Here is a 12,524-nt window from a genome sequence, read left to right as displayed (position 1 = left end):
GTTGGAAAGACTCCATACACACACACACACACACACACACACACACACTTGTAAAAATACACCCCATATAATAGTTTATTGTCAAACCAGTTGGTCATTGCAGAACATTCTTTTTAAAAAATCAGTATTAGTTTCCTACATAATAAAAAATGTGATACCTAGGTAAATCCTGCCTAATTGCTTTAAAAATAGGATTGGAGAAGGAGGGAAAGATTTACAACACAAACACAATTCTTTGTTATGTTTACTCAAAAGTCCCATTAATTTACAGCACAATCCTAACCATGTCTACTCAAAAGTAAGTCCTAATGAATTCAATGGGGTTTACTCCAGGTACATGGGATTAGCATTGCTTTACTCCCAGAAAAGCAAGTATTGGATTAAATACGTTCATATTGCCAAGGTTTTCAAAGCACTGCCCAACAGCCCACGGTCTGACTCTTGCACACAAGAGAAAAAAAACTTTAAGCCATGTTCTTACTTATTCAAACTGAAGATCTCAAAGACACCATTTCCTGACATTGCAATGAAGTCTAGACACTGCCTGGGTCAACAAATCACAACCCTGGCTTCACTTATTGGCTACAATCCTGAAAGGGCAGAGTTAGAGCTAGGAGCTGCTATACAGATCCGTTGAACAGATTTAACAGTTGTGGGCGGATGGCTGACATTTTGGTGTATATCTCAGGAACCAGACCACCTAGAAACATTTTTTTTTAATTGAAGTTGAGAGTCCAGAGATTAAAGTGAGTTAGCCGGAGACCCAGAGGGGACCCCCCAAAACCAGAAAATCCAGCCAAAAATGGGACACCTGGTAACCCTACTTAAAAGGGTATCTGCACATTTTTTTGCTCCGTATCTTTCTCTCTGGAGGGCTAGAGAGTTACTTTTAAAAAATTTTTAAAAAAAGAAAGTTCAGCTTCTGGGCTACCTGCTGGGGGCACCACTGAAGGCCTTCACAGGTGACATGGTGCCTGCGGGTGATGGATCGCCGATCCCCAGGTGGGATCATCTAGAGCTACAAAGTTCACTCAGGTACTGAAGGTCTCTTGCTTTGCATCAGGGAACAGCACAACCCTGTAGAAAGTTCAAGGCAGTCTTGAACACAAATTAATTTTTCACATAATTTAAAATAAATGCCATAAATACAGGGAAAAGTGCCCTTACAGGAAATATTATTATCCTGAAAGAAAGTGCAGAAGCAAAAACATCCACTGAAGTACTGGGGTCAATTGGCGGCTTTGTTATTGCTGAGTTTGAGACAGGGAAAATGAAAATTTATTGACAAAAATTTATGTGAAAATTTGTTTGATAATCAATATTAAATCCTCTTCTTTTAAAAGGGAACTTCTGTGACATTTATCTTCTTTGCAAATGATGATAAATGTTGGGTTGAAAAGAAACAAATAATTAGGGTGTTGCCACAGCCACATGTAAATTCCTGTGGGCATTTCAAGTTCCCATATGGACTTGATGCTGCCCTGCAACTTATGAATGTATGGTAATGTGTCATATGCACAGGGTCTTTCTTTGGAGACCTTTATTTGTGGGTGTCTGTCAATGAATTGTCACATGTTTTGTTGGTCATGTTATGTTGGTCACAAGTCATTTACCAGAAAACCTTTTCCCATAGTTTCCAATAAACATTACCATACATTTGACACTTGTCCATGAAACATTAGCTCTTTATGTATATTGCTACAGTTGGATTTCATTATTATTATTAGTCATGCATTAGAGAATACAATTATTCAAGTTACAGATAAATTCTTGAGGCTGCAAACCTGTTGTGCTGGTCACATCTTTTAAAACACAATTTAAGAAGTATTTAAATTACCTGTGCCATACTTCGTAATTATTTTTGTAGGGAAGATCAGTCCAGTTAACAAACAAATAGTTTAATGTTAATTGGAGTTCAAATAATATTAGCTAAAACGCAAAATATTATGTAAACAAGCTTACTAATATTATGTTGGTCACTACAGAATTGCCCAGTACATAAATTTATTATTAATAATAACAAATGTATAGGAGCCATTTTCTTGCTGAATTTGCTTCAGTTCAGATTAATTATGAGAGGAAACTTCAAATAAAGCTGCCACTAATTTTCCTTTTGGTACCTCTGCGCCTTTAACACCTACATGGCAGGCAGAAATTCAGCCATAAAGGAAGCCACAGACCTGAACTTACAAGATCTGAACAGGGTGGTTTACGACAGATGCTACTGGAGGTTGCTGATTCATAGGGTGGCCATAAGTTGTAATCGGCTTGAAGGCACATAACAACAACAAACTCTCACGATTGTGTCATGCTGCACTATTTTAATTTTTACTGACAATGTTGCTGTTAAAGGACCAAGACTCCATGTTGGGGCCGGGGGAGTTGGTAACAGTAACATATAAGCTGGCAACCTTGATTTAAGAGCATCTTGGGTATCCGAATAAAGCATTTCAGCATTTTGCTTGGGCACACTTAATTACCAGGAGAAAAGGCAACTGCCTCTTGCCTATTCTTTCGGCAAACTCCTGCCTGTTTTAAATAAAGATAAAGAGGGCCACACACAAAAATTACAATGGAGAATTTGTTTATAGGCTATCAGTATAGGGGCCATAATGCTGCCCTTTATCATGTCTTGTCATACCACTGACAACCTATAAAACTTCTGCTCCTGCATAATTCTTTATTTGTCTGTTCCTGTGCCAACTCATACCCTGGCAGATGCCTGGCATATATCAGCCGTATGATTTATTACCTCATTTAATACACAATATGAAGGAAAGAATGAGATGTTTTCTTTTAAAATTACAAATTAGGAACCTTCTCTCCATTTTTTACTGACAAGAGCCCTGGCTTCTCTGTTTGAGGTGCACAGTTTATTGCCCCGAGGGGGAGGGGGGAGGACAATACTGCCTGGTTTCTCCCCTCTTCATCCTGTCCCTGAAAATGAAATTTATGCAGTGACCCAGCATATAAATGAAAGCATATTAGCTGAATATTATGTTGTCATGGCAAGTTTTCCTGAATGGATTCCACTGAGAATAAATAGCCTGGATGTGTTGTCTCCCGAAGATTTAATGATCATTTCATTTCAGATCGCTATCCCGTTTCCACATAACAATATAATTTCTCCAGAATATGTGTCCGGACATTTACCTCCCTCCTTCCCTTCTCCCTCTGCTCTTGACAGAGAGGGTGTAGGTTTACTGGAACACTAGATTTTGGCAGCTTTGAGTGTACATCCCGTGGAAATGGTTAGGGACATTTCCATGCAAACACTCTATGCTCTGAACAAACTCCCTCTTGCCAGAGACAACTGGCAACTATAAATCTGTGAGGTGTATGTTAAGCAGGAACACTTCAGGAGTGCTAACAAAAATCTAGGGTGGTATTTGACTAACTCATCCCTTCCGCACAAGAATTACTGCTAGTGCAATGGGACTTCCCGCCTTTCCTCCCTCCCCTGCCCCCATCTGCTCTGGAGAGAGGGAAGTTCTGTTTTCCAAGCAGAAATCCTTGTGCTGATGGAACTGCTTACTTAGTGCTGTGTTGGCTACAACCCTGAATTACTACACCAAACAACTATTCTCAAGGACAATTGAGGGAAACCATGGCAGTTAAAATGATATCAAATGAGTGTAGTATGACAACTTCTAAATCATGTGGGAAGTCTCCACAGTCTAGAGGCAGCTCAGGCATCTTGGTAGCTGCTATTTGGTAACAAAAAGTGTAGACATTAATTGCGTTCACCCAATTAATGTCATGGGTAGTTTGGCCCTTGGTGACTGGGGACACATACAGATTGCTCTATTGAAAGAGGAAAATGAATTGGATAAGGAGAGGGGCTTCATGCAGTGTTGTTCCTTGTTATAGATGTACTCAGTAAAGTTGTATATATATCTTTTTGCATAGGACTGGAAGCCTACTTGGAAAGGGCATCTTTTACAAAAGCATATGCCAGAATGTTCATCTGGCCTTGGGCAGAAGGCACTGGAGGGTCAATGAACATTCTGCAGTCATTTGGGCTGTGATTATCTAGTAGATGGAAGGTTGCCAGCAGCGAATGTGCCGTGAAAAGGTCTAAAATGTCAGTGGCATCCTCTGTGTGTTTAAACAAAGAACATTTGCAATTTATGAAGCATCTCAGAACGGGTTTGCAAATAATGAGGAACTCTGAGTGAACTAGGAAAAAAAGCTATTTAGTGCTATAGATAGGTGGTATACAATGTTGTATGTTCTCAGCTCAACCCATCACAGTCAAACTTTTCATGTTCTCCCTGTTTTTGCAGAACACTTGAAAGAAAAACTGGAGGAATATATGGCTCGTTTTGTCAAAGTGAGAATTGTGCGCACCAAGAAGCGAGAAGGGCTCATTCGCACCAGACTCCTTGGAGCCTCAATAGCTAAAGGAGAAGTCTTAACCTTTCTGGACTCCCATTGTGAAGTCAATGTGAACTGGTTGCCTCCTTTACTTAGTAAGTGACACTGCCATTTATAACATTAGGATTTTTATGGTATTCAAACATATACCATATCTCATGAATCTATTTAGGATGTAAAATGTGACTTCCAATTTTTTATTTAGGGCAACCCACCAAGAGCATTGCAGCATTGTGTGTTTATGATTCACCTGTATGTTTGAACTGGGAAGTGAAATGTCCTAGGCTGTAATGCAAAACTTGGTGATCAGGAAGTAACTCACTGGGACTTATAGCTAACTAAACATGCTTAGGACTGAACTGTTGATCACTTGGGATGGATCCAGCACTGGTAGCCTCAGTGATCCACTAGTGGATCTGGAGGAGGCACTAAATGTTTTAAAATCAGGTTCCCCCAACCTGGTGTCCTCTGAATGTTTGGATTGCAACTCCTATGAGCCCCAGCCAGCACAGCTGTTGTCTGAAACATCATGAGGACAGCAGGTTTAAGGAAATATGTCTTTAGAACATTTGGCCACATATTGTGCTATTTGTAAAATAATTTATTTGTGTTGTAGAGGAGAGCCAGTGTGGTGTAGTGGTTAAGGTGCTGGACTACGACCTGGGAGACCAGGGTTTGAATCCCCATACAGCCATGAAGCTCCCTGGGTGACCTTGGGCCAGTCACTGCCTCTCAGCCTCAGAGGAAGGCAATGGTAAACCCATCTGAATACCACTTACCATGAAAACCCTATTCATAGGGTCGATATAAGTCGGTTCAACTTGAAGGCAGTACACATTGTTAAGAAAAACTTAAAACTTCAACATTTCTCCATTTAATTTAATTCAGTTATTTTCCACTAGTCTAGCCCTGGTGAGGTTGGATGAACAGTGGAAAACACAGCACAATAAAACTAGGAAGACGACATTCATCCTTCGATGACTCTGCTACATTTGCCTAGAACATAATTCAAAGCTGTTATATTTTGGGGTTTGCTTCAGTTGCATACTTCTAAATACAGGTGCCCATTTCCTCTTTCTACAGCTATATCATGAAATATTAGTCAGTGAGAAAACAGAAGGAAGAATAAGAGGAGATTCAGCAAGTCAACAAGAGTTCATGTAATTTTATCTGTCAATTAGTCAGAAATGTAAAATTTAACAGTGATTTTATTTTGTAACTTCCCAATAGGAATTGGTTCCTTAACTTTTCTGCATGACTTGTCTGTGCCTATATTCATTTCATCACTATTTCATTCTGTGTCCTGGTTTATACTTATTTTCCCATTCATCTTCCTTCCTGCTTCCCTGTGTTCCTTATGGCCAATGCCTTCCCACCCCTCATCCTCTTGCTGTTTCCTATTTTCATTCAGCGAGGCCCTCTACTAACATAATAATAATAATAAAATTTTATTTTTAGGCCGCCTATCTGACCGAATGGCCACTCTAGGCGGCGTACATAGATTAAAATAAGATACAACATATAAATACAATTATAACATCAGTCTTCAGTTAATCAGCCCACCCACATCTGTACATTATAAAACTAAAATTACCTAGGAATCCTGTATGCCCGCTGAAACAGCCACGTTTTTAATCCTTGGCGAAAACCTACCAGGGAGGGGGCATGGCGAAGGTCATATGGGAGAGAGTTCCAGAGGGTGGGAGCCACAATCGAGAATGCCCTCTCTCTGGTCCGCACCAGCCTAGCTGTTTTCACTGGTGGGACCGAGAGAAGGTCTTGTGAGGCTGATCTCGTCAGGCAGCATATTTGGTGATGCTGGAGGCACTCCTTTAGATAAACTGGACCGAAACCGTATAGGGCTTTAAAGGTTAACACCAACACCTTGAATTGGGCTCGGTAGACAACTGGTAGCCAGTGTAGATCTTTTAGCACCGGAGTGATATGATCCCGCCGGCGGCCGTTCTTGATCAACCGTGCCGCCGCATTCTGTACCAGCTGTAATTTCCGAACCGTCTTCAAGGGTAGCCCAGCGTAGAGCGCATTACAGTAGTCTAAGCGAGAGGAGACCAGGGCATGCACCACCCGCGGTAGCAGATGGACCGGAAGGTAGGGTCGTAGCCTCTGTATCAGATGTAATTGATATCAAGCTGCCCGGCTCACTGCTGACACCTGAGCCTCCATGGACAGCTGGGAGTCAAGAATGACCCCGAGGCTGCGGACCTGGTCCTTTAGGGGCAATCTTACCCCATTCAACACCAGGTCAATGTCTCCTAATCTTCTCTTGTCTCCCACAAGCAGTACCTCGGTCTTGTCGGGGTTCAGTTTCAGCCTGTTTCCTCCCATCCATTCACTTACGGACTCCAGGCACTTGGAAATAGTATCCACAGTATCCACAGCCAACTCCGGTGAGGACTTAAATGAGAGATAGAGCTGAGTGTCATCCGCATATTGGTGGCACTGCGACCCAAATCTCCTGATGATGGCCCCCAGCGGCTTTACATAGATGTTAAATAGCATGAGGACAACTTTCATTTTGCCTTCAACATCGCCAGGTAGTTGGTTATCCAAAGCAGCAACCTGGATACACAAAGCTTCCTTGCACATCAGGCATGTGTATGTCCAAAAAGGGCCTTGTATGGTATGCTCAAGCAACACAGACTGCTATATGGCTTATAGGCTTGAGCCCTACAGTGATTTGCAGCAGTCCTCCAGGGTTTCAGAAAAGAGTCTTTCCCAGCTCTACCTGGAAATGCCTGGGATTGAAACTGGGATCTTTTGCTTGTAAAGCATGTGCTCAACCATCAAGTTATGACCTTTCCCCAAACAGGATTAGTAACTGCAGCTGTTACTAATAACAGATAATGCACTATTATGCATGTCGCAGGAGAAAAATTGAAAGCATGTTGGCTCTCGTAGTCAAATAAAATGGGGGACAAGAAAGCAAGTGAGATTTTCAGTAATTAAATGACAGAATAGGATTCTTCATTTAGGACAACTATCAGCCCATTCTTTTTATTCCCAGTAAATGTCACTTCAGATCTATTTCCTTTTTTCTCTCCTTTCTTAAAATCAAAAATCCTTTTTCTTCAGCATCCAAAACCAAACCAAATGAACACAAGAAACCCCACAGCCTACAAAGAATTGTGTCATTTTAAACCTAGCATGAAGCTGAGGGAATAAAAAAATAAACACAAGTTTCCATAATTTATTCAAGTCACAGTATTGGGGTTTTCCAATTACAGAGTCCTTGACAAGGGGTGGTATGACAGCTGTATTACTATTTAAGAGTTATAGAATTCGGTTTATATTCCTTAGCCTGTTTAAAAAAAAAACCCTGAGGGCAGGAGTTATCACAATGTAAATGTGCATTAGAAGCTCCCTTTCCATATTTATTTGAGTTCAGAACTGGTATTAAACATAAGAAGCTATTTCATACATTGTAGGCAATTCTAGGTCTGCAACTAACAGCTCAGTCCTACATCTGTTACTCAGAAGTCCCATAGAGTTCAGTGGAGCTTACTCCAAGGAAGTGTGTAGTCTGAGTCAGCCAGGCTTGGCTTTCTGATGAGTGTTTGCATTAATATGTGTTTATCTAATTCACATTGGGCTGGGCAGATGGATACCCAAAGCCCAAAAAGGTTGCAGTACAAAGCTATAATGTCTATTTAGAACTAAGCCCCAATTGAGTTCAGTGGGATTTATTCCCAGGTGAGTACAGCATTATAGCCTTACAGTTAAATACTATACATATCTACTCAGAAGTAATCTCCGTTGAGTTCAATGGGACTTAGGGTGCAATCCAAATTCCTCCACCTCTCATTGTGTTTGGACTATATGGAGTGGCAGGGCCACTGCTGCATCCTCAGTGCTGCCACGCATGTCAGCCAAGGTGGAAGATGGGAGGACAGGAAGTTTGCTGTGCCAGTTATTGTGCAACCCCAGTAAAGCTGGCTTAGGCTTAGGAGCCAAAGCATCCCAGGACAGCTCAGCTCTGCCCCTTCCTGCCTCCAGATTGGACCATTTTGGAGCCTTCTGCTGGCTACCACCAGCAGGCATCGCCTACCTGAACGTTCGGTGGGTGAAAGGGAGTAGTGTTTGCATTAATAATAATAATAATAATAATAATATTTTATTTATTGGTCGCCTATCTGTCCAGGTTAGTGGACACTCTAGGCGACTTACAATAACAAAAAGCTATACATAATATACATATACAAAAACAAACCACAGTCCTAAACAATTTAAAACCAATTTCCAATTAAAACATCATAAAATTAATCCTCCTTAATCCCACAAAAAAAAAAAAAAGCAGCACACAAAAAACAAACAAAAAACAAACAAACACCCAGGCCACCCCAGCCAGCCGGCTTATGTATCCCTCCAAAGAGGGACAGGTGGTAGCAATCAGTCCCAGCTGGCTGGGTACCTGGGGCCTGGTCCTGCAGGATGCAGGTCTGCCAGGCAGAAGTCCCACAGGGAAGGGTGGTGGAGGTGGTGATCCCGCAGCAGCAGCAGCAGCAGCAGCAGCAGCAGCAGCAGCAGCAGCAGCAGCAGCAGCAGCAGCAGCAGCAGCAGCAGCAGCAGCAGCAGCAGCAGCAGCAGCAGCAGCAGCAGCAGCAGACTCTCCTTCCCTGGGCGGCGATGTTCTCTTTCTGCAGGCCCTGGGTCTCCCAGGCCACCCCAGCCAGCCGGCTTATGTATCCCTCCAAAGAGGGACAGGTGGTAGCAATCAGTCCCAGCTGGCTGGGTACCTGGGGCCTGGTCCTGCAGGATGCAGGTCTGCCAGGCAGAAGTCCCACAGGGAAGGGTGGTGGAGGTGGTGATCCCGCAGCAGCAGCAGCAGCAGCAGCAGCAGCAGCAGCAGCAGCAGCAGCAGCAGCAGCAGCAGCAGCAGCAGCAGCAGCAGCAGCAGCAGCAGCAGCAGCAGCAGCAGCAGCAGCAGCAGCAGCAGCAGCAGCAGCAGCAGCAGCAGCAGCAGCAGCAGCAGCAGACTCTCCTTCCCTGGGCGGCGATGTTCTCTTTCTGCAGGCCCTGGGTCTCCCAGGCCACCCCAGCCAGCCGGCTTATGTATCCCTCCAAAGAGGGACAGGTGGTAGCAATCAGTCCCAGCTGGCTGGGTACCTGGGGCCTGGTCCTGCAGGATGCAGGTCTGCCAGGCAGAAGTCCCACAGGGAAGGGTGGTGGAGGTGGTGATCCCACAGCAGCAGCAGCAGCAGACTCTCCTTCCCTGGGCGGCGATGTTCTCTTTCTGCAGGTCCATTGGTGGGGGCTTGTGGGAGGCCAGCTGAGCTGAGAGAGCTGGGCAGATGGATACCTCCACCCAACTCAACCCCCTCTCCCAGCCCAACACAAGGGGGTTGGATTGCTCCCTGGCAAGTGAGCATATGAGTAGGCACCCAGAAGTTTAAAGTAGAGGAATAGATAGATAGAGCTTGGATAAAGTAAACATGAAATTAGTAGCTCCATTTAAAAGAAAGAGAATCAGATCTTTTTTCCTACATGAAATGACCTAATGTACACTGGGGATGAATGGATATGTCAGTTTCAGTTCTCTCATTTTTCTGATCTTAAATTTTGCAACCATTCGTGATGTTTTAAAAAATTAGTCAGCATTATTAAGGCAAATTTCTCCTAAGAAACACATTTTTGTATGCAGTTTTGACTAATGAACACATCTTTGCAAGCAATTTTATATGTTATTTAACCCATATATTCATTTTTATGCACACCTTTCCCTAATATCTGCATTTGTGTAAACATTCTTTGGTTGGCAAGCTGCAAGTAAGAATTTCTATGCATAGATGTGTTTTGTTTTGCATATTGTTTTGGAAAGTGTGAGTTTAATAGATTCGACTTTAGATGAAACCTGCATCGAATTTCTCCCCATCTCTAATCTACACCTCTTGAACTAATGTGCAGATTAAAATTTATCTATCCACCTGATTTTGCACTTTTACGAATGATTCGGTGCAGTTTTCAGCAGTTTAACTATCAAAATATGTTTTGGGGGAGAAAAATATGCTTTTTAAATATTAAGATGGAAATGTTTGAGACAAAATAAACATTTCAGTTTGATATATATTGTTATATTTATATTTGAATTATATTTTTAAAATGCAGATTAATGTGCTAACAGAACAGAATTTGGATAAAATATTAAAGTGACACAGGGCGTAAAGAGGCAGATTCCCACATCTCTAACCTCTGCCCTCAATGAGAAAAAGCTAAGTTGCATCAAAGTCTGATATTCCTATTTTAAGAGCAAGAATGTGCAGCTTTTCTCAGCATGTCCTTGCTGTTCATGCTGAAAGCTAAAATGACCTTTTTTGCTTCTCTTTATTTTTTTGCTTTCTCAGTGGTTCCTTGGGTGACAGATTGGGGACAGCTTAGAGCAGCAAAGTGACAGAGATATAGACAACTTGACTTCTCTGGGTCTTGCCAGGATGTTACTGTCTTTGAAGAACTATAATTGCTTCTAATCACTGGCCAAGCATATCAAGCCTATTCGAGATAGAGTCCGGATGCAGATTTGAAAACTGAAATTATTTTAGGGCCATGGTGAGATGCCTAGGCAATCTTTTACAAAAAGGAGAAAAACGAAGCCTAATTCACTTTGCAGTAATGTGATAGATGGCTTGACTAGGCTATCGTTTTGTATTTTTCTGCTTTAATCTTTCAGACCAGATTGCACTAAAGCATAAAACCATTGTGTGTCCCATGATCGATGTCATTGACCACAATCACTTTGGGTACGAGGCGCAAGCGGGAGATGCCATGCGAGGAGCCTTCGACTGGGAAATGTACTACAAAAGAATACCAATTCCGCCAGAGCTCCAGAGGACTGATCCCAGTGACCCTTTTGAGTAAGTAGCAGCGATACCAAGCATTGGAATGAGACAACACAGACGGCAGTTGTGAAAACTGTGGCTGCAGCAATAGAGTCAGGGCCTTACCAGCAAATTAACCTCAGATTAAAGATGGCAAACGGAAAGCAGCAATGAGCAGGGTTCTAGTAGGAAAGGTCAAGATGTGGAACCAAAAATTGGTTGATTAATCTTTACAGCTCCACTGCCTCTGGTACTGTTGTTTGAGCTGGGAAGGATCCAGTTAGCAAAATACTTTTTCTCTACAGTTAGCAGGAAAGAAATATTGGTAGAGACTGAAGAATAAATGTATCTGTGCTGATTTTCTTTACTATTCCATAGAGTAGCCTTTGAAGAGACATTAGTTTATTATTTCTTTGCTGGAGACTGATGCAACAGATGAATCAAAAGTTAGCTTGTTTTCAACTAGCAAAGGCTCTATGAATGATTGATGGTGTTTTATTTATTTATTTATTTATTTATTTATTTATTATATTTCTATCCCGCTCTTCCTCCCAGTAGGGTGGTATTGTTACCATATACATCTTGCTATAATTTAAACACAGGGGTATAAAGCAACTGATGTGTGAATAATCTCAGATAAACCATCGTCTTACCCCTGGCATTGTGTGAATCAGATAATTCACAGTAACAATCTCCCAAGACTCCACAAAGTTGACTCCATTTTTATTTTATTATATTTTTGCCTGTCATGCAAAAGGTGATTTATCCTTATCAGCCGACAAAGTGAAAGGGCACCAAGGGAGAGGAAGTTATGGCTAGTGAAACCACAACCCAGTTAAACTGAAGTGCTAGTATTCAAAGGCTGATTTGGGTCTGTTTATATTAGTGGGACTAAATCAGGCAAAGGTCAAGATGCTCTAATTAAATGAAGTCCCATACAGACAACTAAATAACACGAATGTAATTGAACACCATTAATCTGTGCATAGACACTGTTTGTAGTTACTGTTATTGGTGTACCAAAGAGCATTCAGAGATGATTGCTGCCAATCTTCCTAGTTCCTTTCCATTTTATAATTATGATTAGGTAAGCAATAATATATGATTTCTGGGGTTAAGTTCTCTGCATTCCTGTAATAATTACAGCAAGAATATTGAGGCTCTGGGAAAGCAGGGAATCCCTAGCCCAATGCAAATATTGACCCATACCATATTGACAAAGTCCAGAGTAGCCTGCCAGCGGTCAGGACAAGAGAGAAGACTACAAGATAAAGCTGGATGTAACTGACAAGCAGGGAGCTTTTTGCTTCAGCAAAG

General features: G+C 42.0%; 1 protein-coding gene across 13 annotated transcripts in view; it reads left to right on the top strand.

Moving 5' to 3' along the window:
• GALNTL6 (polypeptide N-acetylgalactosaminyltransferase like 6) overlaps nucleotides 1-12,524 on the top strand; it is an 839,728-nt gene that overhangs the window by 697,861 nt on the left and 129,343 nt on the right. For all 13 annotated transcript variants that reach the window (XR_009757816.1, XM_061584006.1, XM_061584007.1 and 10 more), the window contains 2 exons: nucleotides 4,287-4,472; nucleotides 11,060-11,243. Coding sequence is in view for 12 of the 13 variants with exons in the window: in XM_061584006.1 (XP_061439990.1) it covers nucleotides 4,287-4,472; nucleotides 11,060-11,243 (370 nt within the window). In the remaining variant the exon portion in view is untranslated. The remainder of the gene's footprint in view (nucleotides 1-4,286; nucleotides 4,473-11,059; nucleotides 11,244-12,524) is intronic.

Source organism: Rhineura floridana, chromosome 9 (assembly GCF_030035675.1).
Source record: "Rhineura floridana isolate rRhiFlo1 chromosome 9, rRhiFlo1.hap2, whole genome shotgun sequence".
Taxonomy (NCBI): Eukaryota; Metazoa; Chordata; class Lepidosauria; order Squamata; family Rhineuridae; genus Rhineura; species Rhineura floridana.
Note: the sequence above shows the minus strand (reverse complement) of the source record. Positions and strands in the feature narration are given on the sequence as shown.